General features: G+C 40.9%; 1 protein-coding gene across 5 annotated transcripts in view; it reads right to left on the reverse strand.

Moving 5' to 3' along the window:
* The window catches only part of fbxw7 (F-box and WD repeat domain containing 7), a 104,190-nt gene that overhangs the window by 26,838 nt on the left and 63,279 nt on the right, over window positions 1–14,073 (reverse strand). For 4 of the 5 annotated variants that reach the window (XM_055056450.1, XM_055056451.1, XM_055056449.1 and 1 more), the window contains one exon: window positions 1,058–1,140. In XM_055056450.1, the coding sequence (XP_054912425.1) occupies window positions 1,058–1,140 (83 nt within the window). Of the gene's footprint in view, window positions 1–1,057; window positions 1,141–7,878; window positions 8,299–14,073 lie in introns of those variants that run through there. The other variant, XM_055056453.1, reaches the window with a different exon arrangement.

A 14,073-nucleotide genomic window follows, 5' to 3' on the forward strand; every position in this document is an offset into this window, starting at 1 on the left:
ATAAGGACCATATTACCGGAGTATCTGGCAATGCTTTGCTGCGACCTGGACAAATATTTAAATCAGTGCAGTAAGTCGATTAAAAAATTGTAATCAAATTAATCTAGCGATGTGATTAATCACTATGCTGAACTTTGTAAGCTCACAATATAAATATGCACACACTTCTGGTTCTTGTAGGAATGGTGCCATGGGTCCTGCTGCACTCCAACCAATTAAATTAAAATAAAACGTATTACTTGTTTGATTTTTGATTTTTTTTTTTTTTGCAGCAGAAAGTGTTTTCTCCCAGTACTCAACAGCAACTAAAGAAAACTAAGGGAAGCTTTTATTTTCTAGTTCTTCTGTGCTCCGCCCCTTTTTGATGCTACCCTATGCAACTGCCCATGTAACCTCTATCAAAAACTGCGTCTTTATTAATATATTTTTTTAAATGTTTGACAGAATGTTTTTGTTGTTTCAAACATGTCAGAAGATTCTCAGGTTTTCATGTTGTGATACTCAGGAAGGCTTAAAGAAAATAATTTTTGTTTTAAACGTTTACATACAAATTAAATGTGGACATACACAAAGGTTTCTGCTAAGCTGCGTTTATTTTCAGTCAGGTACAGCAAATGGAGCAGATCGCAGTGGCAGGGGGTTTCTAGAACCACTGATCTGGGTCCAGACCACAGGAGAACCTATTCAAGCTTAAGGTTCAGTCAGCTGGCGGGAAAAACTGAAAGTCAGGGGGTCGGTTTCATTATCGATCCATTTTTAATGGCACAGGGAGCCTGTTACAGCGCACTGTTTACGCAGAAGTGGTTGTGTTGGGTTTGAATTTTAAAGCAGCGACATGTGAACTCATGCATTAAAGATCAAGCACCAGGAACAAGCAGCAGGCAGGACGCTGCGGACGTAACCAGCCTCCTGCTGGAGGACGAACGCAGCTCTGAGAGTTCAGAACACTTGACATTTTTATTGGCACCGTTACGCTGTGTGGCAGATGGCAAACAAATGAACGGACGGGGCCTGGTGACCTCAGGAAAACAGCGGAGAACAGGATCTCTGAGCATACCTCGGATACTCTGGGCCTTTGCAGGGCTTTTTTCCTGAAGGGAAAGATCGGACCTCTGGGCCATGGTCCAACTTTCTCTTCATCTGAGGAGAAAAGGAGGGAAATAAAGGGAGAACGTTAGAAAACATGACACCACTTGAGTTTGTGTTCAAAAAAGAAAAAGATATAGAAGTGACACTTCTTTTTAAGAAGGCAGTGCTATACAAGGAATTGACCATCAAACCTTTCCACAAAATGTGAAAATTAAAAACGGTTTGCTTTTTGTACCTCATGATGAAGTGACAGAACGTAAAGCATAAATTAATTACAATGTGACAAAGCTAACAATCACCACCATAAATAGTGGCAGCCTCGTCCTGTGGGGTTGATTGGAGACGGGAATTACTGTCCAGAGGGATCACAATGCACAAAGCACCGTTATTGTAGATCCTTCCTATCAGCAGCTGTTAGGCTCCAGAAACTCAGTAGGTGTTCACAGCGCTGCCAGTGTTTGTTCATCTCTGGTGTTAGCAGTTTTAATTTTCCACATATTGTAAATAGCCCATTGTTTTTAAATGCATAAATGTGATGCACCACAGAAAAATAGGACAAAGTCTCTAGAGGACGAACAAAGAAGACAAAACAAGAAAAACTACAAATTTCTGACAGAATAATTTGTTTGTGTTTTTCTACCAAATAAACGAGTTAAAGTTATGAAGAATCCCCCCACGACACTTTAAATAGCAGTTTGGGAGGTTTTTAAAAGATAAACTTTGTGTTTGAACTCAGTTCGTTTACAGAGTAAATCTGAGCTGTTTGGGGGTGTGGAGGAAACTCACAGTTGATCAACACACTGGGTTTTATTGGCCATCCACATGTTTCTATTACTAAATTCACAAACTGAGCTGTGGTTATATAATGCGTCGTTATGGAAACTTCTACGATAATTCAGCCGCTGTTCTCACTTCAGCATCTGGATCAGAACGGGATGAAATGAGAGAATACAGCAAAAGCAACTGCATTACATCGCTGCAGTTAGTTAAAGAGGAGGAATGTTTTGGACGGGAGGCGGAGGAGCTGGAACGCAAACTTTAAGTTTTTTTTTTTTTTAATTTCCATGAGTTTGACATTGTTGGAAAGCTTGGAACCCACACTTTCAAAATCTGTAAACATCTCGAAACATCCCGGGGAGATTTATTCTGCCCTGGTCTGTCACAAATATTTATGTACATTATGTAGATTTTTATTATTATTCTACTCAGTTGTACATTCCTCATAAGTTAATCTTGTTCTTAATTTTGTTATTTGTTGTTTGTACACTTTCATTTTTGTGTGTGAACCTACATGCCTCAGCATTCTGTCTCTTTGCTGCTGTTAAACCGAAATTCCCCCACTGTGGGACAATAAGAAGATATTTCTATTCTACTCAGTCACAGGTACAACAGACAAACCAAATTGTCCAATCAAAGTCTAGATCTGAATCCAATTCAAAGTCTGTAGCAAGACTCTAAAAATTCATGCTCATAAATGCTCTCTATTTATGAGCTTGAGTGACTTTGCAAAGAGGAGAGCCAACATTTTCCATCTCCAGATGAGAGATCCCAAAAAAACCGTCTGCAGCCGGAAGACCAGCCGGTGGCATCAAGGCCTTATGAATATTTCTGAATGGAACCTTAAGAAGGTTAGGAATGTTTTTAAAAACAGAGGACTGCTTTGGCAGACCCAAAGAGAGTCATCACTGTGAGAAAGTGCACAGTGGCTGAATGTTTAACTGTGTTTGTGTTCCCATTCTGAACATGATAACCACAAGAACAGGGAACGGTGATCCCTAAGCAACCAGACATACAATAATATCTAGAGGCAAACACGTTCACGCCCAGATTCCAAGGGTACAGAATGTTCGCTAAATAACCACAGAATACGGCAACTCTCAGGAGGAGGGCACATGGCGCATTCTTTGGCTGTGATTCACATCGACGGCCCACAACAAGCACCAGAGTTACTTCTTTATCATTTTTCATCACCTGTGTGCGCGCTGCCTCAGGTCCCTGTTACAACCCACCTGACTGTGCAAACAAAAGAGGCTGTGTGCAGGGCCTGGGCCAGCCAAGTTTCCTTCACCCCGCGGCTGCCACTCTCCCTGGCCAGACTCATCAACACCAATAATTCTTCGTCAGCAAGAAGAATTAGTGGTCATGTTCCTCTAGTGTCCTGCCACAACGAGACGCAACCGCCTGGCCTTACCATAATCATTTTCAATTGGTTCAGAAGAGAAACATGAAGCATTTTAAGAACAACTTTGTCTTTGAAACTCAAATATAAGTTAGTCTCTGCTTAGATCCCAACATCCTTTCTATGGCCGAAAATCAGAATCCTGAATCATATTGATATATAACATATATCATCATATTCTCACACACACACACGTGTGTGTGAGAATATGATGATATATGTTATATATCAATATGATTCAGGATTCTGATTTTCGGCCATAGAAAGGATGTTGGGATCTATATATATATATATATATATATATATATATATATATATATATATATATATATATATATGTATATATATATATATATATATATATATATATATATATTATATATATATATATATATTATATACGTGCTGTTAGTGAACGATAACACTAACACTAAATTTGTTGGCACTTTAAAACTACAGCATCTGAAAATAAATGAAGGAACTGTGTACTTTTAGCTATTTAGACATATAAAATAACTTACTTGCAATGTTCTTGATGAACACAAAATATTGCCAAATGATTAATGACATTTGTTTTTTCTGAACAGTTTCTCTTCCTCTTTGCCCAAAGCAGATAAGGCCTGGAGACTTCCCATGTCAATGTGCTAATTTCATGCTGCGAGTCTGGTGAATTTAGCCACGCCCCCAGTGCAGTTACTTTTCAAAATAAAAACTCACGTCACATATCGTCACAATCTCTTCTTTTCTCAGGTGACCAATTGTCCAAGATTTTATTGTTCCTAACAGGAGCCATCTGGTTCTGGTCTGCTTTGCATCCCCAGAACCAGAACCAAGAGAGGAGAAGCAGCTTTCAGCATCTATGCACCAAAAATTTGGAACAAACTTCCAGAAAACTGTAAAACAGCAGAAACCCTGGCTTCCTTTAAATCGCAACAAAAAACACACCTGTTTAGAATTGCATTTGAAACGTAATATGTAACAATGTATTGTCTATTATATGTTGCATGACTTTGTGTTTTTGTGTTTATGATGTAAAGCACTTTGAAATGCCTTGCTGAAATGTCCTATTCAAATAAAATTTGATTTGATTAAACTGACTTCTTGTTTGCAAACCTCTCTATTTATGATTCTTGTTAAAGAATGGCAGGGACCACAGACAGGCACAAGGACACAGCACAGGTAGTGCTGTGTCTTGAAGGGACATGAGCATAGCCGACCTTTACAAAGCCCAATGAAAAAAAAAATGAAATGGAAAAGAAAAAACAACTTTTCTTTTCATTTTTATTTAAAATACCAAAAATACTGACTTGGGCAAAATTACTTTGGTCATCGTCAGCAATTCCTCGGTTAATTTTTAGTTTTTCTTCCAGGCCAACTAGCTATTGTCCACTGGATTGCTTTCAGTTGTTTTGCCTCAACCTGTGCAGGAAAACATGCATCTGTGCCAAGTCAGAGCATAATTAGATGATGGCTTATAGAAACCAGAAACCAAAAGCAACCCATGTTTCCCTTACGAGGCAGACAATGCCGTTTGGATGCAGGTTTATTATTGTACTATTGTATTCTACTCAGGGAACAACGCTGGACATTTGACTCCATGCTGTCTGGCTCTACAGTGGCATGATTACACGTCTACCTCCAGATATGCGCTTTTCTTGTTTATCACTATAATTTAGGGAGAGAAAGATTGAGCGTCTGTTTGTGGTTTCAGCTTCCTGGGCTTACAAAAATGTTATGAACAGCAAATCTAAATGTAAGATGATTTTTTTTCCTCTAGAAACTCAAACATGATATATTCAAAGGTATGACTGGCTGTAATATGAAAGTTTCTAGAAGATTCCCAACACTTTCAAATTAAACATGTATAATTTAGAACTTAGAATATTAATGACCTTTGTCTTTTTAGGCCAATCAGTGTGATACATAGATACAATACATTAAAAAATATATATGATGCAGGCTTCTCGAGTACCTATTCCACTGGAGCACTCTAATTTTTTTAAATGCATCACATTTAAAAAAATGTGATGCATTTTTTAAAAGTGAACCAGCTTTACAGGTTCACTTTTAAATCACTGATCATAAACACTTGAAAATGATCAATTCATCTTCTAAACAAAGTGTTTTTGGAATCCTGTTTTAATAAGTTCAGACCACATCAAATGACAAGAAACCAAACCTGTGTGTAAATGATTACACACCAATGTCCTGTGGGTGAAAGGTTTCCTGTTCCATTTAATTATTTCAGTCTTTTCTTATTTCTTCTGAAAATTCATCTCCTGTATGCAAAAGCGGCAAGTTTCACTGGAAAAACTCCCAGTTAATCCATGAAGGGAAATTCACAGAAACATCTCTGGAAGTTTCTAAGCTGGGTCAGGTGTGTAACCTATGTGGAACTTAATTTAAGATGTAATTAGGGTGAGTTATTAAATATCTAGAGTAGCAAATAAGACTCAAAAGCCTTGTTCTTAGAGTGGTGATCTCACTGCATCGGCAGTTCAGTAGCCAAGGAGAGCCTGGGTGTGTGTATGCATGCAGAGGGTGTGTATTTGTGTGGGGTATTGTTTTGTGTGTGTGTTTCAGAGTGAGACAGGAGAAAGAGAGAGAAAAAAAGACAGCATACTGGTTGAGAATATGTGCCTCTGTGAGAAAATCTGAAACTGGACATCAAAGAAAAGAAGAGTAAAAAAAGCTCGCTGTTGTGCTAACGAGACGGAGAGAACGCAGAGTTTGGAAATTACTACGGCCGAGTCGCTGCTATTCCCTCGCCTTCATCACCGCCGGGTTCCCTCTCTTCTGCCCAACCCAATAAAGTACCACGGGATGGATACAAAGAGGATTAACGGCGTTTTCAGAGAAGCAATCACTCTCAGCAAAACGTGAGCGTTTTCGTTAAGGCAGCCTGTAGAACAGTTCTGTTCAAAAATAGTTTAAAAAAACAGAGCTGGAACATCAGAACCCTCTGAAATCTAAACTATGACTTTCAAAAACCACAATAGAAACCAAACAGAAGCACAAATATTAAAACTAACAACGGTGTTTGACACTTCATGTTCAGGGTTTTCCTGAAGGAAAGCAAAGTCTGGCAGAGTTAAGGTTTAAGGTTCTTAGCACACAAAAAAATGTGCCCAAGCACAAGTACTTTTGAATCAAACATGGGGAAAAAAAGTGATTCATTGACAATCACACCTGAAAGTATATGGAAAAGTGGTTGGGAAAAACACAGAAAAAGTGACTGACATTCCTGTCTTGAGACGTTTAATAAGAGAAATGGTCTAACCTGCTGATCAGGCCCGATCTAAGAATTTGTGGCACGCTGAAAAATCTGTCGCTGATTTTCTTCATTAAGGGAAATCAATGATCAGACTATACTTGCACATGAAGTCGATTTTATCCACTAATCTTATCTACCTCAGCAAAGGTCTAAAAATCAACCATTGTTCTCTTTTGCTATGTTGTGAGAGATTTGACTGACACACCCACCAGGTCAAGTCTGCACAATCTGACCGTTAACAACAGTCACAAACTCTTTTGCCATCTCGGTGAATTTCTTGCTATATTTAGCAACATTTCAGACAAAAAAACTCCCAGAAAACTATCGGTCAAAATTGGTATCAGCGATTGGCAAGAAAAGTGCAATCAGTTCACTGCTACTAAGGATCACCATCTCCAACTGGTTGATTAGAGCTCAAATGGTGAGCAAATATTTTCTGCTACAAAAATCCCTTCCTATTATGAAATTTTTACCTCACAATGATTATTTGGAGCAAATAAAAAGTCTCTAAAAAAATAACTAGAAATTTAATAGAAATGTTCTACTTTATTTCGATCACAGCACGGTTTATTTAATACTTAGCAGCTTGAATGTTTTGTCACCATTTCAATGAGCTCCAGTAACACAGGAAGCATCTTTGAGGAGGTTCTAGCTCAACCCAGTCTGACACAGTGACCCATTATCTGTGCTGTGGAGCCTGAGGCGAGGAGCACCATGTCAGGGAAGAGGCAGAGGCGCGCCGATCACATGCACACATCTCCAGCAGTCACTTTGCTCAGAGGAAGATAATCAGTGCTGCATAACATCTAATTATGATAACCCTGCGAGCTGGCCTGCAGGCGGACAGGCTGTTTGTCAGCTCCTTGTTTCCAACTTATTATTAAAAAGTCTAATTTTACAAAAGCAGAGCAGAGTGGTTTGGTCTGTTGTGTGTCGGTTGGATGTGGCTTGGAAATGTGTCCAGGTGGATTAAGAAAGGCAGAACAGCAGCTCATGTGCAGAGCTGCTGTTGTGTGTGAAAAAATTCTAGATATTTCTCCAGAAATATTGGTGAATAATAATAATAAAAAAATCCAACCATTATTAGCATTTCTAACATCCTTCTCCAAACCATATGGGAGCAGAGGCTTTCATTCACTACAGCTGAAGTTAAGAGAGACGAAGAAGAGGCCAAATCGCAGCGATGCAGTGAAGCAGTGACCGGTGCCCACCGTGCCCCGTGATAACATGAAGGCCCCGGCAGTTAGAGAGCCGTCCCTGGGGAGAAGAAGGGGAGGTGGGGGTCCGTCACACCGCGACTCTTCCTCTGCAGCGGCCGGAAGCCGACCATACTTACTTTGTAGAAAATCATCTTTAAAGTGCCGTAGAACCCCATCCTTAGAGCCGGGGTGTGTTTCCTTCCTTTCCTCCTCAGTGACGGTCGGTGAAGTCCAAACGTGTGTGCTGGCGGGGGAGCGAGGGCAGCGGCGGACTGTCAGGTAAATCCGCCTCTGGTAAGAACATGCTCGGGCACGTCACCGAACTGGCTCGGCTGCAGCAGATTCCCACGGTGAGGACGTCCAGAGGAGAAGGGGAGGAGGAAAGGGGGTTGAAAAGAAGAAAAGGTCCGCCGTGTTGCTTCGATTTAACCGGGAGAGAAGGGGGTTGGGGGGAAAGCAGCGGGTGAACAATACGATGATCCCGGAGGCTCGCAAGCTGCGACTGAGCAGCCTCTGCGTTCAGGGGAGGGAACGGATGAGAGAGACACAGAGAGAGAGAGAGAGACAGCAGGAAAACCAGGGGGAGGAGAGGACGGAGCGTCAGAGCGCAAAGCAGTGACTCTTCCTCTTCTTCCTCCCTACAGGATGGGATTACAGCCTCCCCGGTGGAGGCGGCAGGAATGGTGCAGTCCTACGTCTCCTCAGCAGCACCGTGTGCGGCGCATCCTCTGCTGATGGGGGGGTTATGCAGAGCAGAGCAGAGCAGGGGGAGGCTGCAGGGTGGGGTACGTTCTGCTCGCGAGGGCTTCACTTGTTGCAAAACGCAGAGAACACACACCCCCAGCGGCCTCATGGCTATGCTTCAACCGGTCCGCATCACACAGATGGATCCACATATGAGTATCACGTCTCAAAACATCATCCTTTCAGCCACACTGACGATGCACAACCTCATGACCACTGGCAGGGGAAGTGATAAAAGGGTAGCATTTTGTATTTTCCACGCACATTGTGCTATAAAATAGCTATCAAGTATCTGTGTTGCCTTCAATTGTGATAAAAATGCTATAAATATCAAACATAACTTTAAAGAAATTTTACTCAATAATTTTATTCCTTGAAATTGGGCCTGTGTCGCTTTAAAAGCTCCTCTTTCTGAAACTCCGTCTTCAGAAAGTCATCACAACATGGCTCCTCTATTAACATCTTTCACAATGTTTTAACCAGCATCTCACTGAAAAGCAGCTCATATATGAGCTCACCACCAGTTCCACCAGGTGTTTGCTAATTGCTGCTGACTAGTCTGAAGGAGCTGAGTGGTGAACAACTGGAAACTGCAGTTCATAGTATCTCGAAGCTGGAACTCTGTTCCCCCAAGCGTCGAGATTAAAGGATTTCTCACACATGAATCAAAGAATCAAAGCAACACACCATGCATTTTTAAGATGATGGAATAACATTATAACATGATGTAAAGCTAAAAAAAAAAAAAACCTTTCCTTAATAACTATGGCGCATGATAGTGGCAGCAGCAAATGAATATTTTGTGCTGAAATACATGGATTGGAAGCAGAAATGGGGGAAATTACAAGAACATACGAAAGTTTAACAAGAAGCAAGCTGCCCTCAGTTGGGTCAGAGCTCCTGGGGAATGTTCCTCGTCTGCTGAAAACACCAACTATAAAAAGTAGTCCAAGGATGGAAGATGGCTGAACTGGAGACAATGAACACTGAGCTTCACAACTGGATGAAGGGGATCTGGTCTGATGGATCATGTTTTCTCTACAGTCAGCCAATGGCTCCATGGGTCGTACCTGATTGATGTAGTCTGTACCGCCTTCTGTCAGAATAGCAGTGAGTGAAATTTCAAATGATGATCCATGACTGACTGAAATACCATGCACCGCCTGTAGCCCAACGTCAACTACAGCAGCCAAAGGGAAAAATATCACAACCTGGAGTTGGCAGCTTATGTTTATGGTAATGGAAACTGTCACAAACTTGAATATTTTCTCCCATCAAGCCAACTACCAGTGAGCGGTTTGCTTCAACCTTTATGTAGGAGCATATAAACAGAGAGGAATAAATAAACAAAGTCCATGAAAACATTTACCGTCTATTCACTCCAGGAAAGCCCTTTGGTTCGGAGCAAAACCAGACTATTTTTTTTCATGCTTGAAGGTTTAAACAGATGCGGCCTCCCTAAAGGCTCCAACATTTCATCAGAAGTCAAACAGTCAACGCAAAGTCATGTGACTTAAGCACGTTTATATTTGATCACCCCTTTCATACTACGGTGCAGATCACCCGAGGGACACCCTTCCTGCTTCTGTATATGCCACTCCACGACTCGTAGGGCTTCCTCCCTCCCTGCTACCTCTTTGTTTTAACAAAACGGTCATGGAGAGAGCACCACATTTTTCTGCAGACAGTCTCCTCTGTGAATAACATTACAATTTTCATCTGGAAGTTAACCTAACCATTCACCAGTCGTATTTTCATAGCAGTTATTTAGTGAAGAATTACACAAATGTACATAATTTCTCAACGCGTCAGATAAACATTCTTCAAAAGTCTCCATGTCCCCTGCAGGTACTAAAACTGGATAGTGGAAGTGGACTATCAGACTGCATTTTGGTATAAAGCACAGCAGCAAACTTCTGACCAGTCGCACCACATTTTGCAGAGCTCTGTCGAAATAGTTTGACCAGGGCCTGGTGTCGAGCTCGATAAGCAAATACATGCCTGCGAACAAAGTGACAACTTTCATCAGGCACCTACATCAATGAGAACCAATTTCGGCACTTCGTATGAAGTCTTTAAAGGATTCGATGGACCAGTCTACCTACCAGCTTAAACTGAATCTCATTCAGTATTTCCTTCTTTTGACATCATAAAGCATTGGTATTCACAAAGAATTAACATGGGAAGGACTTTATTCAGAGGTGATGGAACACAGAGCTCTAAAGTGTCGCTTGCTAACACCAGTAACTGCTGAGTGACCAGGAGTTGGAGGTTAGAGGTTCACATATAGCAGCAGTCCAAAATGTGAAATGGGCCACTATTCAACAGAGTTTTAATTTGTTACTGAAGTCCTACCCTTCTTCCATTATGCTTGTAAAATGCAAATTTTCTACTAGAAGGTGAAGGAATGGATGTCATTTGAGGGGCCCAGAGGTTTAGAGGAACTTCAGTGATGAAAGAGCTGGGGGAATCATGAGATGTTGAAGTGTACGAAACAGAGTTTAGAGTCTTTGTGTCTTTTAAGGGGGCTCTGATGATGAAGCCCCTCTTGATGGTCTACATCACTGCAATCTTTACACAGCACTCTGGAATGCTTGGCATGCGAGGGTGGTCAGACTGTGGTCTTTAGATCGACCGTCACTGTTTTTCTATTGGTGAGTGAACCATGGCTGTGTTCTGGGCTGTTTTCCATATGTTGCATGGTGTTGGATTAATGTTATTTTTGTGTATTGTTAGTTTTATGGGACTGTAGAAGAAAACTACAAGGCAGGTATTGTGCGTAAAACTAAATCAAATTATCTTAATTCAGACAAATTCAGGTTAACATTCTCAAACACTTGCTGCGGTATTTGAACAGCAGCAGGTGTATAAATATAAACTTGCTTGAGAGCGGTGCAGGGGATAGCTTGTGGGTAAATGCAAATGCCTTCTCATTTGACTGTACACACAGACAACGTCAAAGTCAAGGTTTCTGAATTGTGACTTAGAAAGACTGTTTCTTTGGAGAAAAATGTAAAGATAAATATTTTTGTATGCTCTCCTTACAGTAAAATATTTGAGGTTTTACTTCCAATCCATAACTTCCACCACTTTGCTGAAGAGGTGAATGTGTAACATGTGCAGATGCATACTAAAAACCTCGACAGTATTAAATGACCTGAGGATGAATATAGTGTGGATTGTTTGATCAGCGAGTCCTTATGAAGAGCAGATAATTACATAAACATAAACTATGTACAATAAACATTACTTAAGCACTTATGCTAACATTTTGCAGGTGTTTAGTCTATTGTAGCATATTTGAAAAGACAATCTAAATTGTTATTCAATATAAATGGCTTTTAACCAAGATAATAGGCCAGTTTCCTTTCAGAAGAATAGGTACGACTCACGAAAGAGCAGTTAGGCTAGAGTTTTGCAGCTGCGAGTGTTTTGTATTTGCAATGTGAATATCATATATACATATTTACAACCACAACATTGGGATATGCAAATGGCCATCAAGGGAAAAAAACAAAACAATGAAATAAAAAGGAAAACAGAGGAGAAAAGAAGAAACACAACAAAGGGGAAAAAAAACAAACTAATCAATCGTTCCCAAAGTTCATCTTACAACCCCTTAGTCCATCCACCCCGAATGGGGATTAATCAGGCTCGCAAACAAGGCGAGTATCCAGGGCGTGGTTCACGTCCTGGGTAATTGAAAGTCCAATCAAAGAAGGAACAGAGTTCTTTGTAGGATTCTCCTACCAGCTGGGTAGGAGAAGTAAGCAGTCTTCTGTCACCAACAGGTGAAATCTTTCTTTGGCTCTAGGCCTGGTCTCATAGCTCACCATCCACCTGGCCTGAATAACAAAACAGGACCACTTCCTCAATATATATTGATATGATCTAACATTTAGTGTATACACAATTCAATAAATAACATTTTGTGTTATAAATAATTCTATCATTTGATCAATTGCAATTTCATTAAATCTAAAATTCAATATAAATTACATTCATGAAAGTCAATAAATATACACCATATTATCAATTAACATGAAATGTAAAATACTAATATAAACCAGTGTTCAATAAATACTTCAATTACCCGTTTTGGTTATCAAAAGGAGTTTACAATCAGTTTTTCTTTAGTGGCTACACAACAGCAGTGATTATAAGCCAACGCTAAGTCATTCACAAAAACACTCACCAGTTCCGCAGTTTTGTGTCATACTACCGGATCTTTTTCATCTCACTTTCCGGCTCACAATAATGGGCTCCTATAGTTCAGCACATTAAGTGAGCATCGTACACATTTACAGCAATTAAATGATGCTACGCTTTAACTGACCTGCCAGCTCTGCTCCTTCCAACGCGTTCTACCCTTCACGCCCTTTTGCTTGAGCTAATATACCTAGCCGGTAAACTGGAAAGGTACATGTGACCCCAGTACTCAACCGCGATTGGCTAAACGATAATCTCGCGAGAATCAATCATAATACTATTAAAACATCGCGAGATTTGAGGCTAAAAGGCAAAAGAGTAGAAAATCAGAGGAATTGAAGGTTTAAAATTACACTCGGGTTACATCCTCCCCCCTTAATTCCATGCAACACCGGTGCATGCTAAATTATCTGAACACTATGACGCACAGGAGCATCTGAAACAGGTTCAGCAACCATTTCACCATAAGCAGTAGCTAGACTGTGTAAAAGATTTTGCACTACAGAAATTAAAGGATTTCCTAAAGCAGCATACTGAAAGCGCTTAATTGGTTTTGGCTCTCGACTAGACCGACGAATTGACTGTTCAGCTTTTAAACCATCACTAGCCTGATGAGCATCTTTTGGTGATTCTGTGGAATGTGATGCTGGCATGGTCGAATTTGGTAATGTCTCTACTGGGCCATGGCTCTCCAAATCTTCAGATGGGCTTAGCTCAGGAACATGTTCAAGTTCAGGTGAATTTCCTGGGTCCATCTGATCTTGTGAAGGAACTTTTTCCAGGGCTGGAAGTGCATCCATAGCATCAGACAGTAGAGACGACTTATCCTCATCAGATGAAGGATTCTCTTTTTCCATCTCAGGAACTGAGACTCTATTTATGGGCTGGGTAGGGCATGTCCCCTCAACACTGACCTTCACAGTTGGTAAAACTGAAAATCGAGATGCCCTCCAGTCCTCATCCTCCTCATCTGGGCTTTCCTCCAATTCTTCCACTGGTTCTTGTAGACTGCGGGTCTGCGGCCTATGAGCCGGTGTGGAAACTGGTGGGTCAACTTCAGTCTGAGGAAGAAATCCACAAGGGAGAAGAAGGTCGCGGTGCAGAGTCCGGGTCCCTCCAGAGGGATCTGCTTCTGGTCTTACAATATACACAGGAAGCTCACCCACACGACCAATCACTACATAGATGTTTGTCTCCCACTTATCCTCCAGCTTATGCTTGCCTCTGAACCTCACATTTCGGACTAATACTCTATCACCTTTTTCAAGACTTGCTGGTTTTACTCTCTGATCAAAACGAATCTTGTTTCTTCTTGCCATCTTTTCTGCATTTTTAGAAGCTAGCTGAAAACTTTCCTTCAGCCGAGAACGCAGGTTCTG

The sequence above is a fragment of the Poeciliopsis prolifica genome, unplaced genomic scaffold (assembly GCF_027474105.1).
Source record: "Poeciliopsis prolifica strain line A6 unplaced genomic scaffold, Auburn_PproV2 SCAFFOLD045, whole genome shotgun sequence".
Taxonomy (NCBI): Eukaryota; Metazoa; Chordata; class Actinopteri; order Cyprinodontiformes; family Poeciliidae; genus Poeciliopsis; species Poeciliopsis prolifica.